Source organism: Rhincodon typus, unplaced genomic scaffold, assembly GCF_021869965.1.
Source record: "Rhincodon typus isolate 14 unplaced genomic scaffold, sRhiTyp1.1 hic_rhity00002444, whole genome shotgun sequence".
NCBI classification, from domain to species: domain Eukaryota; kingdom Metazoa; phylum Chordata; class Chondrichthyes; order Orectolobiformes; family Rhincodontidae; genus Rhincodon; species Rhincodon typus.
The window spans coordinates 1-23,666 of NW_025968082.1; the positions used below are offsets into that span (position 1 = coordinate 1).

Sequence of the window (23,666 nt, forward strand, 5' to 3'; positions counted from 1 at the left end):
CTGGAGTAAAGGGCTTGCTTCAGATTTGATATTGGAGTAATTTGAAAGTCAGTGAAGTGTCTTGGGTTCAAAAGAGAAATTGGATGTACTTATTCTGATGTATTCCTAGGTATTAAATGGAAATAAGACTTGTATGTATTGTTTAACCTGAATTTATGCTTCACTGCACTGTATAGATTAATCATTTTATATTTTAAAGCAAGCTGAGATATTGGATGGAAGTAATGAAGAAGACGACGAAGATGATATCTTTGGGTTCATCACTGCTATAAATCTGACTGAAAGAAAGGTAAATACACCATGCTTAACTGAGTTTGTAAATTACTTTATATTCGTATTTGAATTTACATACAACTGATAACTAATAGAAATTAAGCTGGTTATTGCATGTTTTCTTCAACTGTTTTGAAAATTGTCTTCAGGACCAATGCATTTAATAGTGATTAAATACTGCGACTAATCTCTACATTTATGTTTATGTAAGTTGTTGAAATCGGAATCCTCGGTGTTTTGTCCTGAAGAAGGGCAATGGTGCTGTTCACCTCCTTTGAAGCAGACAAACCACTCTTAAATTTTTCCAAGCATTTTTGGGAATAGGAATTATGCCAGATGGCTCGAGAGTGACAAATGTTATGTCCGTGTTCAATTGGAAAGGATGGGGCAATAAATTATTGGTCATTTGGTTTTGTGGTCATTCTGGGTAAACTTCTAGAATTTGTTACTTAGGATGAAATTATTGAATTAGAAATATGGCAGTGAGCTGCAAATGTGTGAATTAGCAGGAGTAGTGCACTCAGCCCCCTGACCCTCCTTTGCTATGCAATAATGGTTGATCTGATTACTGTACATTCCCAGCCATCCTTGAATTCTTGGACACAAGCTAATTGAGAATAGTCGACAGATTTGTAAAGACAGGTAATGCTTAAACAATGACAATGAAGTTGATAGATATGTATGTTTTGTCATCTAAGAGGTATGTTACAAAAATGAGAACACATGGTATATATAGAAATGCTCAAGAAAGATCTAAGAATAGGGTAGATGGATTTTATTTTAACTTACTGAATAGTGATGCTCCCTAGGAGCCTCTGTAGGAATTTTTTTGTTGTCCTCTTTTACTGATTTTAAATATGTATATGGGAATTATCAAAATTTGCCAAATATCAGATGGCAAAGTGTGAGGAAGAAATTGTAATAAGATATAGTTTGGTGAAGTGACATGCATTTCTTTACTATTTATTCATAGGAGTTGGTATTGCTGTTTATCTATTATTTATTGTTCATCCCTAATTGCCCTGGAGAAAGTGGTGGTGAGTTGCCTTCTTGTAGGTTAATGGAGCGTAGGTATACCTGCTGTGCTGTTAGAAAGGTAGTGCCAGAATTTTGACCTGGCAACAGTGAAGGAGCAGTAATATATTTCCAAGTCGGGATGGTGAGTGGGAGGGAAAATTGCAATTGGTGTCCCCATTCTTGTCTTTCTAGGTTGCAAAGTTTGTGGGCTTGGAAAATGTTGTTGGTGGAGCTTTGCTGAATTATTGCAGTCCATCTTGTAGATGTTACACACTGCTGCAGTTGTGCGTTGGTGATGAAGGGAGTGAATGCTAAAGGTGTTGAATGACATGTTAACGAAATAGGTTGCTTTGTCCTGGATGATGTCAAACTTCTTGAATGATGTTGGAGCTGCACTCCTCAAGGCAAGTGAAGAGTACCATTCCTACTCCTGGTTTGTGCATTGTATATGGTGGGTTGGCTTTGGGAAATCCGGAGATGAGTTACTTGCTGCAGGATTCCTAGCTGTTGCTGTTGTGGCCGCTGTGTTTATATTGCTAGTCCAGTTTACTTTCTGGTCAATGGTAATCTCAGGATGTTGATAATCGGGGATTCAGTGATGGCAAAACCATTGAAAGTTCAGGAAATGGTGGTTAGATTCTCTTTTGTTGGAGATGGTTATTGCCTGGCATTTGTGTGTCATGGATATTGACACTTAGTCAAAGCCCGAATGTAATCTGGCTGATATGGATATGGACTGCTTTAGTATCTTGAGGAGTTGTGAATAGTGCTTGCCATCATTCAATCATTAGAGTACTCCTTGCTGCCATACTCAGTCAAATGTTACGTTGACAAGGGCAGTTACTTTCACTTCACCACTGGAGTTCAGCCCTTTTATCTATGTTTAGACCAAGACTGCAGTGAGGCCAGAAGTTGAGTGATACTGGATATCAGTGATCAGGTCACTTCTTTATAGCACTGTCAATGGCCCCTCTCATCACTTTTCTGCATAAGGATACTGATAAGGCAGTAATTGGCCAGGTCATATTTGTTTTGTTTTCTATGTTCAGGACAAACGTGGCCATATTTCCATTGTCAATAGATGCTAATGTTTGTAGTTGTGCTGGAAAGCTAGTTCTGAAGAGCAATCCTTCAGTACTGTGGCTATCAAATGTGTATCCGGTGTCTTCAACTACTTTTTGATATCATGTGGAGTGAATTGAATTGTTTTAAGATTTTGCATTTGTGATGCTGGGGACCTCTGAAGGAGGCTGAAATGGATCATCCACTTGATTAGGGGATATGCAGGATCGTGAAAGTTACAGACTGTGTTTGAAGACAATAGGTAGTAATCACCATGAGGTTTTCTTTCCCATATTTGACTTGAGCTAGCATGAGGTCTTGAGAGCTCCTGCTTGGCTATATACCACTGTCCCATCATCTCTACTTGGTCTGTCCTGCTGTTGGGACAGGATATAGTCAGGGGTTGTGGTGGTAGCATCTGCACTGTTGTCCCTAAGCTATAATTCTGTGAACATAATGTCAGGCTGCTGTTGCACAACTATTGAAACAGCACTCCTAATTTTGGCACAAGCTCCCAGATGATGTAAAGGGGAATTTTGTAGGGTCAACAGGGCTGTTCACAACTGTCATTTTTAGTTTCTAGATTGGTGCCACATGGTCTGTCAATTTCATCCTTTTGATTGGACATCATGGAAGTTTGCTACAATGGAGTGGCTTATTAGGTCACTTCAGAGGATAGTTAAAAGTTAATCACTTTGCTGTGGGTCTGGAGTCACTTGCAGGCCACATGCAGTAAGGAAGATTCCTTTTCCTAAAGGGCATTAGTGAAAAACTTCATTGAATATGATGTGTAAACTTTGAGAATAAGAACTGTGCATACAACAACACTGTTTGAATGGTCAGATTCTCAGTAATTAGAAGAGGAGTGATTATCATTGTGAGCCTTTTAATGACAATGCATGTTGAATAAAAACCATATAGCAAATTAATTAAAATCAATGCAATTCTCAGTTTTGAATACAGAGGCATTGGACAGAAAAATAAGGAAGTGATGCTGAATTTTGTAATAGGTGTTAGTAATCACCTACTAAGAGTTCTGCAATTCTGGGCCCCCTCATCAGAAAGATATTAGACGTTCATAGAAAAAGTAATGAGGCTTGATGGAAATGATCTGGAATTAAAACATTATAGATGAAGATTGAAGTGGAATCCAGTTGAAGTTTTCAAAACTTTGAAAGATACTGAGCAAAATTAGTGAAAGTTAGGATCTACTGTTTGACAAACACAATAAGAGGTCACAGATTCAGATCATTACCTGATTAATAAAAGAAGAGGTTTAAAAAGAATTTTAATAGAAGGCATTTCGAATATGGAATGTTTTTTCAAAAGTCACTTTAAAGGCAATGATTAAACATAATTTTAAATAGTTTCATCCTGTGCTGAAAGATAGAAGTTGAACTGCATCTCAAGGCAAAGCTTTAATGCAAATTGAATCTTTATAGTTTGATATCAAAATCTTCTAATGGGCCTAAAATATTTGTAGTCCTTTAATGTCTTTGAGCATGTGGTAATTTTGCTTCCTCATTTAGCTGTTTTTGACACTCACTTTTTATATAAACAACTGCTTTTGTGCTTGAGATTCAGCTGCTCCATGTTTTTGGTTTCATACTGAATCTGTGGCACAATAGGTGTAAATTCCTATCGTACATATTAACAAACCTGGAGTTTGTTGCAAGTTAAAAGAAGGTGGTTTTATGCAGTCCAAGGTCATCAACAAGCAAGTTCAGAAATTAAATATTGGAAACTTAAACTGTCATGAAATGCATTGCGATAAAGAAATAACATGAGTGCAGGACAAAATGAATAGTTAGGCTTGAGGAAACAATGGGAAGTAGATAGAGAATTGAGGACAGTTTGGAGAAAACTGTATGAAGGAGTAAGATGGATGCACTGAATATTTCATTTATATTAATTTTCTTTATTACATCTGTGTAGTTAGGTAATTTTTCCTTTTTAAATATTTTGAGATAATGCACTTTACCGGTGTAAAGTACAACTAGCATGAGAAACCACATCTATATTTTTCCGTAATTCGGAACAAAATTAGAATGTCATGAAATAAAAACAAAGTTCTGGAGAGAGCTTAAGTTGTAAAGTGGAATCTTATTAGACTGAACAATAACTGTTGCTCTGTCCACTGCTGCCAAACCGGAGATTCTCCAGCGTTTTTTGTTTTCATTTTAGATGTCTGGCATCTATTGTACTTTGCTTTAGTTGAGAATGGCATGATATGCTTTAAGCGAAGAGAAATTCAATGGTAGCAGGTCGATGTACGGTATTCATTAGAAGCAGTTATGCAACCATATAAAAAGATATATTATAATTAAAAGTGTATCTAATCAAATTGATTTAAGTTCATTTGTGGGTAGGATTTACTTGAGCTGCATGAGTTGGGAAGTTTGAATTTAAATAAATAAATAATAATAAAAAAAATAAATAATATAATATTTCTCTTCATACAGATTTCCTTAATAGTTTTCAGAATAAACTTGCTGTTTCTTCAATTTGACAGTGACAATAAAATTTTCAAGCCACTAGATATTGAACAATAGCTGCTTTGCTGTCATAGCCTTTTTCAGTAGCATCAATGATATATTTGTGAGCTTATCTGAAAAGTGTGTACTTTTTTTTTTGCTACTTTTTTATATCATTGTGAATTAGTTTTATGTTGAGGCACAGTGTAAATCAGTATGGCTAACTGATTTATTTCTGTGATCTTTAGGGAATGGAGTCTGTTGAGCAGATTAAAGAATTGGTTCTGAGCCAGTGTGAGACTCATCACCAGGGTACAGCTGAGCAGCTGGACAAAATACTAAATGACAACAGCAAGCCAGTGAGCTTTCTCATCAGTGAACGCTTCATCAATGTGCCACCACAGATCTCTCTGCCCTTACACAAACAACTCCAGTAAGTACCCCATGCTGAGCTATTGTTGTTATAAAAGGCTTGTTTGTGAACAATCCAAGGTCAGGGTGGGGTTGTTGGCAGAAACATGTTAGAGTTTCTAATCCAGTGACACAAATTAGTACAATAAAGTTGGCTAAAAGTTTCCCTTAAACGAGATGAGGCCCTCATTAACAGACAAAGTATTGGTTCATATTTGGAATAAACGGTCAAAAAAATTGTTGCTCATTGCATACACTTGTACTCGTACTTGCTAGTATATTATGCATTCCACAAAAGGTTGGAGGCAGATAGGACCAGTATGGTAGACAGCCTAAATCTACAGTTTGAACTCAATTCCTCACAGTTCTTGAAGATATTGCATTCAGTTCCCTCATCTAAATCATTAATATGTATTGTGAGTAGCTGGGGTCCAACCACGAATCACATCCTCTGGCTCCCCCTGGTAGGTCTCCAGCATTGTTACTAATTTGATTTGCCCGATCTATATGCAGATTAAAGTCCCTTTTTATTGTTTGCGTCTCTAATTTCCTGTTTATTGCCTTCACTGACATTACCATTGCAATTTGGGGCTCAATATACTACCACGATCATTTTCTGCCCCTTGGTGTTTGTAAGCTCTACCACTAGATTCCACTTCCATTAGAGTTAATATCCTTCTATTGCATTAATTTATCATTAACTGACAATGGATCCTATCACAGCAGCTAGTGAAGTTTTGTTTTTTTCTTCAACTAGAGTACAGCGAATCTGTGGAACTCATTGCCACAGATGGCTGTGAAGGCCAAGTCATTGAGTCTACATAAGTCAGAGAGAGTAGTTCTTGATTAGTGAGGGGATCAAAGATTACAGGGAGAACAGAGAGAATGGGGTCGAGAAACATATCAGCCATGATTGAATGTTGGAGCAGATCTGGTGGGCCCCCTTTCAGCAGTATTCGTGACTCCTCGGGTACTGAAGCAGTCCGTCTTCAAATGCAACAAGATCTGGACAATATCCAGGCTTGGGCTGATAAGTGGCAAGTGACATTCCTGCCACACAAATGCCAGGCTATGACCATCGCCAATAAGAGACAATCTAACCACCACCCCTTGACATTCAATGGTGTTACCATCACTAAATCCCCCACTATCAACATCCTGGGGGTTATCATTGACCAGAAACTCTTACTCACCACATAAACACAGTGGCTATAAGAGCAGGTCAGAAGCCATGAATACTGCGGTGAGTAACTCCCCTCCTGACTCCTCAAAACCTGTCCACCATCTATAAGGCAGAAGTCTGGAGTGTGATGGAATACTCCCCACTTGTCTGGATGAGTGCAGCCCCAACAGTACTCCAGAAGCTTGACACCATCCAGGACAAAGCAGCCTGGTTGATTGGCAGTACATCAACTCCCTCCACCACTGAATGCTCAGTAGCAGCAGTGTGTACTATCTACGAGGTGCACTGCAGAAATTCACCAAAGATCCTCAGACAGCACCTTCCAAACCCATGACCGCTTCCATCTAGAAGGACAAAGGCAGCAGACAAATGGGAACACCACCACCTCCAAGTTCTCCTCCAATCCACTCACCATTTTGACTTGGAAATATATCACTGTTCCTTCACTGTCGTTGGGTCAAAATCCTGCGATTCCCTCCCTGATGGCATTGTGGGTCAACGTACAGCTGGTGGACTGCAGTGGTCAAGAAGGCAGCTTACCACCACCTTCTCAAGGGCAACTAGGGATGGGCAAGAAATGTTGGCCAGCCAGTAATGCCCACATCCCATAAATGAATAAAACAAAAGGCCTAATTCTGCTCCTACATCTTACAGAATCATAGAACCCCACAGTGTGGAGGCAGGCCATTCAGCCCATTAAGTTCACTCAGACCCTCTGAAGAGCATCCCACCCACCTTATGCTGCCCCACTTCCTTTTCCTCTGTCTACCCTTCCTTAAACATTCAATTTCCATCTTGGTCACCTTGCAGCCATGTCTGTAATCCCAACAATATCATACTGTTAATACCTATATGTATGAACAATTCATCCACTTTATTGCAAATGTTCTATGCATTACAATGCAAGGTCTTAAGGTTTTTCATTTTAACATCCTTAGTCCTGTTTGCATTATTTTGTACATTGGCCCTGTGAGTTTTTTGCCGTTGAATTCTCTGCCTATCCCTTTTCATATTTTTCATTCTATCATTTGTTTTTGTCCTTGTTTCCCACTCTTCTGTCATCTTTTTATGGGTTCCCAATTCTCCCCTCTCCTAGTTTAAAGCCTCCCCAACCACATGAGCAAATACTCCTCCTATGATATCAGTTCTGATACTGCCAAATGGAACCCACCTTGCTCATGCTAGTCCCACCTCCCCCAGGGCATGTCCCAATGTTTTAGAAATCTGAAATTTTCCTCCTTTCACCATTTCACCAGCCACACATTCATCTGGTTATGTGCTGCTATTTCTACTAGCATGCAGCACTAGTAACAATCCTGAGATCACTACCTTGAGAGGTCCTAATTTCACTTATTTCCAAACTCCCCTAAAGTTTGCTTTTTGGAGCTCATCCCTTTTCTTTAATCTATATTGTCGGTGGATACGTGCCACAACCACTAGTTGTTCACCCTCCCACTCAAGAATGTCCTGTAGCCACACTGTGACATTCTTGACTCTCACCTGAGAGGCAACATGCCATCCTTGAGCTCATTATGACCACAGTAGTGTTTATCTATGCCCCTTATGATTGAATCCCCTATTACAATAGCCTTCCCACACTTATTCCTGTTCTCCAATGCAGCAGACCCAAATGTGATACTATGAATTTAGTTTCTGCGACTACTTTCCTCTGAGAGGTCATTTCCCCTCACTTAACAGTATACAAAGTAGTCTACCCATTTGCAGCAGAATGTCCATAGTGGACTCCTGCAGTGCCTGTCTGGTCCTCTTTCTATGCCTGATAGTGATCTATTCGCTCCCTGCCTATGGAGTCCTAGTCTGTAGAATGACCATTTCTCTGCATCTGCTATCTGTCCATGTTGACAGATGTGATGTGCACATCATGGGAACAAGTATTCAGGAATTCTTGATGAAGTGGAAGACCAAAGGAATCTATCGTTACAATTATGTAGATCTTCTAGAAGTAGGTGATCAGGTAGGATGTTTGTTTTTTTTTGAAAAGGTGAATGAATTTCCCATAGGTATCCTCTTTTTAGGCTCTAGGAATATATTATATCCGTGGGTGTGCCTGTGTCACCCTGAGAATCTGCATATATATGGTTCAGTAGATGTTTGGGATGTTTCTGCTAGTCACCATAGCTTTGCGTTGAAGAGAATCTTTTGAGATCTATTTGCAGTTTTTTTTTTGAATTGCATATTATTTTTGGAGATGGAATGAGGTGGTATGGAAATGATATAGGGGACGTGGCTCCTGCAGAATTTATCCAGTAATCGTATGGAACAGGTTTAATGAATGAACTTGCTTCCCTTCTGTCATGGTTGCAAGAAATAAATCCGGTATTGCTGGAATAAGGACTGTTGTTTTGAAGCTTAAGAAATTGTCACACTATTTATACCTCACCCAATGTGCTGGCACTGTGTGACAAAATTAAGATGTTTCATTTTGTACAACAGCAGCAGGATAATGCCTGATCCAGTTAACTGATCGATGTTTACGTAAACTTGCATTTATGAAAAATACTCTTTCGAAAGCCTTTTCAACAGGTAGGACAGGTGTTGGTCTTTTAGCCCTATAAGCAATCATGGCTGACCTGTAGCCTAATTCAATATACCCACCATTGCCTCATGCCTCTGGTAGATTCTTGTTAACCAAAGTCTGATCTAATTTTAAAATTGGTATCCCCTTGGGAGTGTGGAAGGCATTTGCCCAGGAATACATGAGAAGAATCTATGCAGGGAATCTTTTAATGTAGGGAGACTGTTGCACGGTAGCTGTCACACAGTTCTGACTGACTTTCCTACCCTGTGCCAGAAGCACATCAGAAGAATTTATAAGTTAATAATGAACCTGTTTATTATGGATGCATCTTCCTTTACCACCAGTTCATGGGCTGAGACTTGAATCATGGGTTACTGGCTCAGAGCCAATGATGCTACTCACTGAGCCACAATACCTGTGCCCAACCAGCGGAAATTAGTTTTTTTTCTTCTAACTTATCTGTTGCCCTTAATATCTTTAAAACTATGATGACATCATATTTTAACCATCGAAATTTTAGGGAATACAGCCCGGGTTTGTGTAGTCTCTTCCCCTAATTGAATGTTATACACTTAATTCTGTTCAAAGCCAGTATATCTTTAAGGTCTACTTAAGGATTCTTGTGGCCCAGTCATACTCTCCCAACCTCTGAACCGGAAGACCGAGATTCAAGTCCCAGAGGGCACTTAACAACATCTCTGCACAAGCTGATTAGATAATATCTATCCTTAAGGTGTGTTGCCCAGAACTGTTCAAGGTACTGGAGGTGTAGTCAGTCTCTCTGGACCTTCAAAAGCCCAAAAACATATTAGCTAATGATATTGCTGTTGAGTTGAACTAAGGCTGAAGATGAAGGAGAACTTAACGTTTTGAACCATATTGGAGTTGATTGTTGTTTATCTGTACCGTAAAGCTAATTACTTGGCAAACTGAAGCACAATTCTTCTACTTTAACATACTGCTTTCATGGAATTTTTCATATTTTGATTTCAATACTATTTTGAATATGTTTAGGACTGAATTGATGGATGCCCACAAGACCAATAAGCCTTGTGGCAAGAGTCATTATTACCTTATGATCAGCAAGACCTGTATGGAAGTGGGAAAAAAAAATGTGCCACAACAAAAGGGCAAAGTGAAAGAAGAATTAATGTTTACAAATGCAGAAGAGGAATTCTTTTATGAGGTGAGTTTCTCCCACCCTCATCCCCAAAAAAAATACAGCAAACTTTTTATTAACCGCCACCTATGGGTCCACCAGCAGTGGGCCAGTTGATCAAGAGGTGCACATAGTCAATGTAAAAACAGACACTAAGTCACAGAAATGTAATGCAGGGATATACACGTGACTGTTAAACTTTATTTACAGAATAAATCACTTAAATAATGTAACTTTGCCTTAAATAAAACTTAACGGCAGCAAGCCTTCTCACTCGCACCTTCACTGACTACTCAGACATCACTGAGATTGTGATAATATAGTAAAATTCTGGTATGTCAGGTATATAACTTCTTGCCAGTTTATTGAGAGTACTGGTTATTAAAATGCTGGTCAAAACAGATTGCTGTATTTGGTATGATATCAATTATAACTTGATTCAATTCCTTGCTAAGCTTATCAAAGTAGTTGTAGAGGTTTTTGTTTAAATGAAGTCTGCTAATAAAGGAAAAGTATTGTGATGTGTCTGCTATGGTTTAAACTTAAATGTATCACTTATTTTATTGAATGTTGTATCTTTTAATTTGACTTCCCTGTTCTAATTATCTGCTTTCATTTTAGCAATCTGTTATAACATACAGCTACTCTGTGCAAGAAGAGAGTGACAGCTCTCTGTCTGGACGCTGGTCTTTTGATGACGTACCTATGAAACCTCTTCGAACAGTTATGCTAATTCCTGCTGACCGAATAAATGCAATTATGAACAAACTCGAAGAACACTTAACAATATAATGAACTGAAACTACAGAAATTATCCACTTTGGACAAAGAGTTTCAAGTTGTAAATATGTGGTTACTTTATCCCATTAATTTGGTATTTTAATGAAAAGATAAATCTTTTGAAATAGAAATAGAAATATAAAACAATTTCTTGGTTTGTTCTCTTTTATTTAGACAAATGAGTATTAAAACTTTTAAAGTAATACATTTGACCTAAAATTTAACCAGAGTAAAATCCATGAAGTCAGCTTTAAAGAGTATTAAAGCCTTGAGAGTTCCTGGAGATGTTTTATGTGACGTTTTACCACAACATATAAACATAAGCTTTGGCCCTTTATTGTTCTATTGAATTATTTTTTGCCCAGTCTAGTAATTGTGCAATTTAGTCCATCATTGAATGACACATCTGTCTTCATTCTGGTGGCTAAGATCTTCTTGCTTGTTTTCTTTGTTGGATACATGCTGCTCCTCTCCATCTGACAGTTTTGAGAAGTGATCAATGATTTCCTGTAGGAGTTCCTTACTCTCACTAGGGGGTAGGTTGGTGAAGTAATACTGAGGAGCCAGCTGTACAAACCTATAGGAGAAACAAAGAATGTCAGATTAAGAACCTGTTGTAAAATAAGCCTGCCGTTTTGTTGCTGTGCTTTTCAAAACTGCATTTTTGCATCAAATGTTGAACAAAGATCCAAAAACACAGCACAGCCAGCTGTGTTTGACCTCTTCAGTTGCTGAAAAATTCAGCTATTCATATATATTGCTCAGTCAAAAGGAGAACTTTTAACATCAGAACCATATTGCTACCAGAATCAAGGCTCACTGCAGACTGGTGTAGCTTCAAGGCTGACCAAAAATCATTTGGAACATTACTGAAGGTCTTCCTGAGAGTCCGGATGGTTATTATCCAGAACATCTGCAAAGCTTCAGATAGTATTGATGTAAATTAACTCATGACTGTAATGGGAAAATAATTGGTGTGGAGTCATACAAAACGAGAATGCCTCTGTCAGATTCTGTTCCAAATAAGATTTTCAGTTTTTAAGCACTTAATAGGAAACCATGGGCAAGGGCTTAGTTTTCTCATATCTCTTTTTTAATGCAATTTTATATTAATTTAACAGTTTCATTTGCTAGATGTGCCAGTTTTTTTTTTGTTGTTCATACTTGCTAATGTCTTAGATTGCTTTTATTACTACATACCATGTCTGATTTAAGCTTATCCAAGTTAGAATTACCAGTGGCTAAATTACCAGTGACAGAAAACAGGTGGAGCTGGGAAAATAAGAGGAAGTGAGGGAAAAATAAGTTATAGACAGTCACACTAATTCAATTTTCCTCTTATTCTAATGTTAAGCATTGTACGAGGAAAAGAAAGGGTAAAGCAGAGCTTGGGTAGGACATTGAAGAATATTTGGAGGATGTAGAGAGAGGCGTAACAGATATGTGCTGAAATGTTCAGCTGATAAAACTACTCCAAGGGTGCTATGAAAAGAGACTTGAAATCTGTCCACAGATGCTGCAAACTTGCTGAGTTTTTGGAAACCTGGTTGGCATGGACAAGTTCGGCTGAAGGGACGGTTTCTTATCTATATGACTCTGTCATTTTGAAAGGAAATGGTTAGAGGCAAGGTGCTTTAATTTGGATTGCTAATTAACTGATGAAGGAAAATTCCAACTTTTAAGAGTGGAAGCAGATTTTACTATAATTGAAAAATAAGGATTAAGTGTTTTAAAAAAAAAATTAAAATTTACCTATGGTATTTCTCATAATTATTGCTCAAAATGATGTTCCATTAGGAGAAAAACTTTTTTTTGTTCTGAGGTAGTCATGCGTTTTAAGATTGAGGGAATATTTATAAACCATACCAGTTTCACTATCTGATTTTGTATCTTTTCAAACCCTTGATAGTAATTTTGCCATTTGATTGTGCAGATTAACTGACATCTGAAGGCAACAGGAATTTAAGGCATTCAGTTATTAACCATGTTTTATAATCAAGATTTTTAAATAGTCCTTTGTTTGGACTCTGAAAGAATTTAATGAAGGTACACTTACATTTCAGGTGATACATCTGAAACGATTCTGATGCAGTTGTTCTCAGATATTGTAAATTCATGGAACAAAACCCATTCTGGTTTTAATTTTGTGGAAGAGTAGCTTGAGAAAGGGTGCAGCTGTGCTACATGTTTATGGGTTAGCATGACATAGTTTCCCAATCCATCAACGTCTCGAGCTGTCTGGAAATAGGAATGTTATATTGATCTAATGAAAGCTTGTACAATTGCAAACTGTATAACTAGAATTCCCTGCACTATCAGTATGTGATGTACAAGTAACAGTAAAGCAAGTCTATAGTTTCTGCAATGGGAGGATTCTTGCATCAATTCTCAAATGGTAATTTGGCGTCTCAAAGTTGAGCAGTATTCAAAGCCACTTGATGAGTGAAGAATTTGGCTGCTTATTGATTGGACTTTTAAGAAAATAAACAACTGATGACCCGTAACATAACACACAGTAAGCAGAACAACACATTGCAAGAGTCTAGAGAAATACAAATATTTCTATTGTCCTTGATCATTTGAGGACATTGCAACTCTTCACAATGCTGTCTTATACTTTTACACACAGTCTCAATTCAGAAGTCAGAATCAGTTACAAAACAATGGTGAAAGATATTCCCAAAAGTCCTCACCTGCATGAAATAACCAGATAACAAAGCTCTTTTCACATTCAGTGAATTCTTGTGTGTACCAAAAGCAAGTTTTGAAATGGGTAACTCAATGCGTTGCATAATGTCCAGTAGGTCAGCTCGGATGGCATCTGCTGTCCTCAGAGCAGAGCAATTCAAGAAATTGTCATAGCACCACTTTTCATCTTCACAGACTGCACAAGAGTAAAACAAAATTAACTTCAACAGCAGGATTTTTTGTGTTTTTAAAACAGTATAAACAGAAGATGGATAGGAGTAAAATCAAAGTATTTTTTATGAGTTTCAAAATAAGTACTTTCTTATCAAAACTAGAATTTAAAGAGAAAGCTTTATGCAAGAAAAATTTTCCAACAGTTAACAAAGATCCCCCTCAACTGTGTTCCTCTGATTTTAAAGTTTACTTACATTGGTTTGATGACAATAGCTTGTTCTGCTTGTATGCATTGTAAACATTTATAAGGGTAAAGTGATCACCCTCTGGATGCAAAAATTTCCTTCGACAAGTGCATGCAATTTCTTCTGCACCAGGAGGTGGATCCAAGAAACAAAAGGGAGCTTTACAAAGAGAAAACACAGGAAACAATTACAACAGTAGCTTTTAGGTGTAATTTATCATTAGTGATTCTACTGAAATATATTGGAAGCTTTGTGTAAATTTGAGAAAGTACTTAAATATTCAAAACTTGAAATATGTTCTATGAACATTTCTACATGAAAATCTAGCAGACATTTGAAATGTCTAATGAAAGCAGATGTCATAAACAAATACTAATGAATGCAAATTCTTGAACATTTTAAAGAAGAATTGAGTTTTTAAGGCTGAGAGTTATGTCAGTGTACATGGTAAAACAAAACCTGAATGTCATGGCTATGAATATGCCAAAAAAGTACAAAAATATAACGAGTTGCCCAAGTACCTGTTACCATGGCAGCTATTGTTAACATTTCTTGCACACAGTCAAATTCACAGGATGCAACAAGAGCTTTTGCCATTTGGGGATCCAGTGGGAACTCTGACATAATGATTCCAATTTCTGACAGATTTCCATCGTCGTCCAGGGCTGCTAGGTAATCAAGGTCTTCTAATGCCTGCATCAAGGCTTCAGGGGCTGGTGGAAAAGGCAATATAATTGTTCATTATGTAATGACTAATTTGTTTTAAATTTTATACAGTGTAGAATGTTTTATGAGAATAATTTATGTTCCCAAACCGAGACCCAAGATATCTAACTACGTTATTTAAAGTGCAGCTTCCTTGAACCTAATTGCTGGGGACAGGGGGAGATCTGAGAAAATAAGCTGACCAACATACATTAGGCAATGCATGCATCTCGTCTTTTTTTTCTAAAAAAAATTAAAAATTTCATTTTCTACAACTGTTCAGAATTCTAGTAATTTGTTTCTTCTCTGAAACAATCTTTGCAATTACTAGATAAATTAGGTTATTTAGTGCAGTTGTGTTGGAAAACAATTTTTTTGGCCACTGAATACAAACAAGTTGCCAAAGTACAGCTGATTGTGTACAATTTATGAACCTACACAAACGTTTCTAATTTCTGCTGCATTTAACAATCTGAAAGATTTGGCATATGTCATAATTGGAGCATACAGTACATGCTCAGCCATCCTTGATGGAGCAAGCCAGTAGATTCCTAACAATGGCTTTAGTACTGCTCTGTCAATTAGGGTACAAATAACAGCATGTAGATTTTCATAAAAGGCAACTTTTTAAATAATCCAGAACAGACTCTAAAACCAATCTGTTTAAATCAAGAAACAGTGCTTTTATAGACTTAAATGTACTGTATATAATTTTAACTTTGAAACTTGCAACTGTTCAAAATTTCTGATTTTAGGCATTGTGTCATGTTTTGACAATGTGGAAAGAGACAAAGGATTTGTTCAATACAAAGTTGTATTGTGGAAATGGAATTCATAAAAATTGCAGAGAAAGCTAAATGCAGCCATCAGAAGTAAAATACAATGCAAACACTGTGACATTATGTGTTGTGAGATTACAGTAGAATGATATACATGCAGCTGAAATATGCTTTGTGTATCAATCACCATTTCATGTTTAAAGTTTTTCAGGTGAGATTATCTTTCATTGCAAACAAAAATCAAGATTTAGATATAAATTATTAGCAATATATTTGTATTGTCTAAAAATGATAAATTTATTGGGATTTATGGATTACTTAAATTTTAGCTGCAGAAATTAAGTTGAGGTTTCAGAAAGGTTGCATAACTCATTAGAACTGGAGAACTTTAAGGCAAATTTTGATATTTTAAACAAGTTGACATCTCATATTCACTTCAGAACTGGATCATTTCACTGATTTGATGCATATTTTACCTGTAATATTACCTGGCTTATCAATAAAGTCACACTGCCCCATGTCTGCTATATCCATTCTTTTCAGGAATAAAACCATGCGAGTAAGATTGGATTCCAGTACACAAGGTGGTGAAAGCTCTGTCATCTCTTTGTTCAGAAACTCTTCGGTGTATAATCGGAAACATTTGCCTTAAGCCAATTAGAATAGCTCAGTTATACAATTTGAAGTTTATTTTTATGCAAAATGAAGGCTACAATAACAGTTATTATAAAACTTAAGGCAAAAGCAATGTTTGTTTGATGAAGTAGAGAAAATTCCAGACCTTCAAATTTCTTTATGCTTATTTCTTCGCACCAAAGAATCAGAATGTTATCCTGACTTATTCAATAAGAGATTTTATTTTACATATTTTTAGATCCACCCCAATATTGCTAGTAACTAATTTTACCTCACCCCAAACGATTTCGCTGGTGTTACAGCAAAAAGAGTAGGGGATTTTAGTTGTGATGGGTAGCATGTTGGCGTAGGCTTGGAGGGCTGAAGGGCCTGTTCCTATGCTGTAATTTTCTTGGTTCTTTCGTTTCTTTGAGTACAAAGAATAAACAATGCCACCATCAATCACTTCCATGTCTTGCACAAGAAGCTTTAGAGTAAAAGTCCCTTTCATTCAACTACAACATAAGGGTATCATCTGCTCTTTTATTGAACTAGTTTCAGTAGGTAGAGTTTCTAGCATTTGATTGATTTAAGTATACCATCTCCTCTAAAACACTATCAAATGATTACAGAAATGTTACCCAATCTAGCTGTGCCCCCGCTCTGTGTGCGCATCTCAGCCTGTATTTTGCTGATGGGTCGCATCACTAAAGAATCTGCTCGTATTCTTGGATTGTAAACCTACGATTAAACAGTGAACAAAATTACAGTCAATAAATAAAAATGAAGAAAGACTAAAAGAGAGGGAGACAGTGAGGCAGCATTGTTTGGGCAGCTGGATATCCAACAAGAACAAAGCTACTTTAAATAAAGCTGTTGAGAAATTCACACAAGTAGAAGATCTCCTAATATGCAGTACACATACACACTCTTCCCCTAGCAACATATTCAGCATGCCATGACTCAGGAAATTAAGGCTCCTGTCAGATAAAACCCAAGTATTTGGGACTTGAGGGGCTGCTGGAGTTTAATCAGCTGAAACCATTCAGTTTTTCAGCATATGTCTATCAGCTGCCCATGACTTATTACCATGGACTACTTCACTTGTTTCCAAGGTACTGTTTTAACAGGAGCTTGGAATAGTAAGAACATTCACAAAAATCTCTTAAGATTTCTAAGGCCACCATTAAGACTTGACATAGTTTGTAAGCCATTTGTTTACCTACTTGTAGACCAGTAAACTGCCAAATAACTAATTTACAAAAAAAGACTTTCTTAGCATTCCAGTGGTAGACGTGTAACATAGTACAATTTATTAGTCTTGATACACAAAAATATCTCTTCACTTTTCAAAAAAATATTTCCAGACAACGTTAGCATCATTTTCAAACTGTGGGACTTGAACGTTTTTCAGTGAGTTGCAAGGGTTGACACACCTAGAAAATGAGTTTTTGGTGATAGCTGATCCAGATTTTCAAACGGGGGATATATGTCAATTAAATAAAACTTTACAAGAAAATGAATTTTGAACATGCTTCTCTTTATAGGTTTCTCTCATCAGAATTCCACAAGTATTTGTTTCCCATTTCAGTCTGACTCTCCAAAGTTGCTCACTCACACATGGGCTCCTGCTACAGCAGTCTGGCGCTGGATGGAAATCCTGTCACTTCTTCATTCTATACGTCTCTGCCACCCCAAAAATTTTGAATAATTTCAATCATAGATTTTTTTGAATACTCAAAATATAAATTCTGAAGAGAAGGTCTCGCGGAACAGTATGTATTGTCTCTGCCTGTGAGCAAGAGGCTCTAGTAACAGAGGCAATATGAACTAAAGGGAACAATCCCAGAGGGTGTGCAGGAGCAAAGGAACATGGAGGGATATATATTTAAAATAGCAGGACAGATTGAGAGAGCACGCTTAATAAACCGTAAAGTATTTTAATATTGTGGTCAAAGGAGTTATGACTTTACAGTCTACTATGATGACGCATATTTTAAAAAAACTAATGTGACTGACTAGACACAAAAGAGCAAAAAAAAAGTTACAAGTCACCTGACTACACAGCTACAAATATTAATGGATTCCAGAGAGTCATGTCTGGACATGTATAGGTTCTTGAAATACTAGGTTCTTGAAATACCAGGTGCTTGGGTGCAAGAAGTCAAGCATCAGAGAGAAACAGCAGACAGGAGGAAAAACTTAAAAGTGACTCAGCATAATTGACTTCTTCCTTTGTACATCCCAATATTCCTTAAATCTAACATGCAATCATTTTTGACCAATGAACTACATACAAAAAAGACCTCTGAACATCCACTATGTAGAACTCCAAGTAGAAGGCTTTGAGAACTACCCTTGGGACAGGTTTAACCAAAGAGAAAAGGTTAACAGAAACCAACTACTGTCCTATTGAAGGAAAATCAGGCAGTGTGAAAGTCCCAAAAGCATAGAACTAATGAAGAACAAGGAATCTTCTCTCCCTCCCAAATTCTGGTGGCCCATCTACAATAAACCACAAACTATCCAACGATAGCAGCCCTTAAAGCTGCTGGATCTGATTTAATGAGCTAACCTCTTTGTTTCAGCACAAATACCTCAAACAAAGAGCCCTAACCATACACCACATAGACATACTAGAATTTTCTTCATGCAAGTAATCTTCAACCTGAATTGTACTTGTTTTAATTTTGGTACCTGTAATTTTGTTAATAAATCTATTTCTTTATCCCTGGGGAAACTTCAGGAATAGCTTGTAGCAAACTAACCGTTAAACCATTAAAACAAAAGTTTTACTGCTGGTCTGTTTTAACTTGGATCATTACAAATTAAGAAACGAGGCACAAAAGCTACATTAATCTACAGTTCACTGATTACATGGTGGACATTGAGTATAAGACAAAGAAGGTTATAGATAACTTGTATAATAGGATTCTAGTTCAGCCTCAGTTGGAGTGTCACATCCAGCTCTGAGTGTTGCACTTTGGAAGGTTATGAAGACATTGGAGAGTGAGTTCACAAAGGATTCCTAAGAATAGTTCCATAGATGAGGAGCTTCAGTTATGAAGACAGATTGGAAAAGTTAGTCTCTTATTCCTCAGAGAAAAGAAGATGAAAATGATTGGGCTGGGAAGAGTGAACAGGGAGAAACTTCTCCCTTGGGACCGAGAGGACGCAGATTTAAATTAATTGGCTAAAGCAGCAAAAGCAATCTGGAGAAAATCAAAGTCAGACAGTGAGTGTTTTAAGATCTGGAATGCACTGCTTGACAGTGGTGGGCACAAGTTCAACTGAGCCATTCAAAAAGAAATTAGACTGTTATCTGAAAAAGGAAGACTTATAGGGATTTATAAGCTTATAGGGAGAAGGTGGGAGAATGGAACTAAGTGAAAGCTGGTGCAGACACAATGGATCAAATAGCCTCCTTCTTCACTTACAATTCTGTGATTTCCATTCCAGAACTTGATAGCCAAGAAAGGTGTGTTTATTATGTAGCCAAATAAGTGTTAATTTTTTTCAATATACACCAATAAAAGTGGGAGGGATTCCCAGTCATTCATGTAATGGAAAGGAAATTGGAGGCTCTACTGTTGCATTTTTAGTTTCGGCACTACAACATGCATTAAAAGTGCAAGCTGCCACACCACCTCGTAAATGGGAGTTGGTTGGCTCGGTTGTCTGAATGGCTGGTTTGCACCAAACAACACCAACAGCATGTGGTTGGATCCCCGTTCTAATGGGGATGGACTCAGGACCTGACTTCTTGCCCTATGGCATGCAGTGATAATGGTGTATCGGTTGGATTTGCCTTTGGGTGGAGAACTGAAAAAGAAACACTGAAACCACCTTCTCAAGGCAATCAGGGAGACAGGCAAAAAATGCTGGCCAACCAGTGATGCCCATGTCCCATGACAAAATAAAAAAGGGAAAAAAGGGCATTGTGATTCTCTATTTAAAAGGAAAGTCTTACCCAAAAGAAATGTGGCTGAAGCAAATACGCAAATCAGAATGTGAAAAACCAATCTGTCACAGGCTCATTAACACATTCTTGCTCTACTCCAGCCAAGCACAGCATTTCCCTCACTAACAACAAGAGCCAACAATCTCAAATCAATAAGTCAGTTAATAAGCAGTTCTCTTCATTTCCAATGGACCCACAGACAAAAAAAATTCCTTTTCTTCAGAAATATATTCAGGATAATAAAGTTGATAGTTTAGGGCATCATCTGTAATAACTGCAATCAAGATCTATCACCATTCCATGAAATATAAAATGCCAACCTACATTTGAAAACTTGTATAGAAAATGTAAAGAGTAGCAAAAGCAAGCTTTTGCTTAAAAAGATAAAGATATGTGGCTGCATAAAGAAAGGTCACAAACGTCTAGCTGTGAAGGAGGATTGGGAATGGAAATGGGAAAAAACATTATCTGTGCTTTTCCTTAATTTCTTCTTCATTCCAATCTTATCGATTTTCTTTTGTGCTCTGGTGCAAGATTCAAAAGATTTCTTTTGGATTAAATAAGGTTATAAATGATTGCCATTAAGTAATTTCTGTACTTTGGAATTATACTAACCACACGTTTAATACACAGTTACTAAACAAAGTCAGCAAAGAGATATGGTGTACTCACATTCTTTCTCTCCATGCCCACATCGATGACAAACTTGACATTCTCTATGCAAATTAAGGATTCTCCCATACTTGTGGTCAATACCACTCTCCTTTTGTACTGCTTGGAGTTCTTCTCCAACATGTCACTTGGTCCATCAACATATCTACTCTGCTCTGGGTAAAAAGGAATTGGCACTAGTGCTCCTAATATTGGGTGCAGTTTAGAACCTTCTTGTCTGATTATGTTGCAGGCCTCATCAATTTCCTGCAAATACATAAAGTGTCATATAAATTCTGATAACTCACAGCCAAAAGTATTTAAAGAAAAACTTCTGCATCCTTACATGTGATCAGAATGTTAACAATCAAACCACAAAAAAGATCCAGATTTGACCCATGGCCTGTAACACAAGACTGACTAATGTTCTAGGCCCATCAGTTTTCTTTTGGGCCTGCCCAGTTGTCATGACATTGGTGGACTTACTGGAAGACAAATAGATAGTTACCCTGCAGTGATTCTTGGTAAAAGCACATTATATATATGTGCAGATTGTGTGTAGTTATGATGCTCCATGGTCATAAAGTTTAGCAACACTTAAGGCTCACAAGAAGAGAATGGTCACTTGATAGGTTCAAGAATGCCAAAGAAATGTCTTTAATTACCCAACCTTAAAGCAGAAGGAATAGAAAGGCAACTGTAACAGAATGTGTAATTTTAATTAAATCTTTAATTAAATCTTAAAATAAATCTCAGAAGTGCTTTCTAAATCATAAGGATGAAGTTACTTGAAATAAGATTGAATGCTTTTAATGTACTGACAAGTATTGATGACATCACTAGAGCAAGACATTGGGAGAGTACCTCCTTTCATTAACTTCTAAAGGGAGTTGATACATGCAATAAACAATTAGAATCATAAAAAGGTTTTGTATTACAGTAACTACTTACAGATTACACAAATCTGTTCAATGTTACTACAGAGACTGTTAGGAGTGTACCAGTCCCAGGTCAGTCCCCAGCAAGTTCCTACTTTACCGTGACCAAGTCCTTGTGATATCACCACAGTAGGTGGTGGTTCCTGAACTCAGTTAAATACTTTCAGACACACGTGCAAAAATCTTCCTGCACGTGTTGTCTCCTCACATCCTTTTATTGTTATATATATGTTTATATAATTACAATTACCATTACCTGATCTAGCCCAACGCTTTGACTTTACAAATTCAGACACACAATTTGGAGGTTTAGCTATTCTTCCCAAAATGTTCTTGTTAGGCTTGAAAGATCTGTAGTTTGTTGTGTTAGAAGGCAGCTGACTTGAACTACCTTCTTGACAGTCTGAAGTCTGTAGTTCTGTCTTGAAGTGAAAGGTTTTTGACCTGTTGTGTTTCTTTCATGGAGGGCTTATGATATATGGCTTTTCTTTAATCGGTGACAGTGTGGCCCTGATATACCAACATTTTTTTAATGTGCTGTACCTTGGATCTTTGTACATTGTTTGTCTCTTCGTAGTTACGTCTTTCGTGCAGTTGTATGCACATCGAAATAACTGCACAAAAGCCAGTATCCCGTCACCAAGTCACCTTTTATTTACTTGTGTACAGCACACTGGCTGTGACCAGCCAGCTCAGAGTCAGTCCCCTGAACTGAGGAGATTCTAAATCTCCTGTTTATATTTCTTTTTCAATTAATATTGAGAAGCCACTTGATAGAGGTCATAAGATCATGAAAGGCCTTGTCACAATATGGTTAGAAAAAATGTTTCTACTTCTCAGCGTGTTAAAAATTAACGATCATTTAAAATAATCATTAATAAATGCAGTCAGAAACTCATGAGAAACCTCATTATCTACAGAGCAGTGAATTGGGGAAACTATTACCTAGAGGAGTGGTTGAGCTGGATGAAAAAGATACATTGAAGAGGAAGCTGGAGAAACACATCAGGGTAAAAGGAATAGAAGGAGATGCTAACAGGGTTAGAGGAAGGGGACTGGGAGGAAACTCCTGTGGAGTATAAACACCGACACAATGAATTTCCCGTCTCCGTGCTGCAACCTGTATATCTGTTTAAACCAACATGGAACACTGTATGTATCTGGATGTGAAGGGTCAATGGCAGAGCTGTCTAGAGTAAAATCAGGGTTGAAGGAGGTGGTGAAAGGGTTGGGTGAGGTGGATTTTCTCAGCATTGATTAGTTGGTAGAATTTTGGATAAGGAAGTGTTGCTCAATAGATAGAACGCATTCCCAGCTCCACTGTCTAAGTCAGAAGCTTGATATTCAAGTCCTACCCCATAACCTATTGACCGCAAAAGGAGTGTTCATGACACAGTGAAACACGGTGATAATTAGCTTGACAATCTTTTGCACATTCTTCAAATTATAAGTGAAATAACTGCACAGAGGATATTATATTGGTCAGCCAGGGCTTTCCTCATTGGACTAGGTTAACAACCCCAATCAAGGACCTGATAGTCAATGGGTCCACCTGGTTCTAATCATTACACACACCATTTGTGACAGTGGAATTTGATTTGTATTCACCTGTAGATCTCTGATGAGTTAGATATGCTTATTACTTCAACTTCCTGAATATTATGTGCTTTCTCCTCCCAACCTTGAGTGAATTATTGATGAAACCCATACTTGTTCATACCTTCAATTGTGTTAGCTAGAGACTCATCCTTACTTGATAAAAAGCTCTATTTTTATTGGGTCTTCTTCCTTGTTTGCACTTGCCCACTCCCTAATGGCAGACTTAATTTGGGTAGATATTTGTTCATTGTGGTGTGCGGCAACTTGACTCAGTTATGTTGCAAATATATGCATTGCCTATCACTGTACATCTTTGAGGTGCAGATATTTTGGTTACTGCCTCTTTGCTTACAATTCTTCCTGAATGTTATTGCCTCTTGAAATCAGAATCCTCTTTACTGAATCACAGAACT

General features: G+C 37.4%; 2 protein-coding genes across 2 annotated transcripts; one reads left to right on the top strand and one right to left on the bottom strand.

Moving 5' to 3' along the window:
* Nucleotides 1-193: 193 nt before the first annotated feature.
* Nucleotides 194-16,009, top strand: LOC109917708 (protein BCCIP homolog; the record flags this gene model as incomplete). Its single annotated transcript, XM_048593183.1, has 4 exons — nt 194-289; nt 5,075-5,259; nt 9,974-10,145; nt 10,740-16,009. Coding segments are annotated over 4 exons (624 nt in total), but the record flags the coding sequence as incomplete, so codon positions are not given.
* Nucleotides 11,289-22,260, bottom strand: LOC109917710 (putative pre-mRNA-splicing factor ATP-dependent RNA helicase DHX32). Its single transcript, XM_048593184.1, has 9 exons — nt 22,198-22,260; nt 20,738-20,983; nt 16,746-16,845; nt 15,966-16,136; nt 14,527-14,718; nt 14,015-14,164; nt 13,592-13,782; nt 12,955-13,136; nt 11,289-11,475 (listed from the first exon to the last, which is right to left on the bottom strand). Exons 1-9 carry the CDS (start codon nt 22,258-22,260, stop codon nt 11,289-11,291), a joined length of 1,482 nt encoding a protein of 493 aa, XP_048449141.1.
* Between the last annotated feature and the right edge of the window lie 1,406 nt (nt 22,261-23,666).

Excerpts from the sequence above, each read along its gene's own strand:
- LOC109917710 (XM_048593184.1), bottom strand. The coding sequence starts at position 22,260 with ATGTGCATACAACTGCACGAAAGACGTAACTACGAAGAGACAAACAAT. Across the intron at positions 14,165-14,526 it reads AATAGCTGCCATGGTAACAG|CTCCCTTTTGTTTCTTGGAT; the intron begins GTACTTGGGCAA and ends CTCTTTGTAAAG. Across the intron at positions 13,137-13,591 it reads TATCTGGTTATTTCATGCAG|ACAGCTCGAGACGTTGATGG; the intron begins GTGAGGACTTTT and ends TCCTATTTCCAG.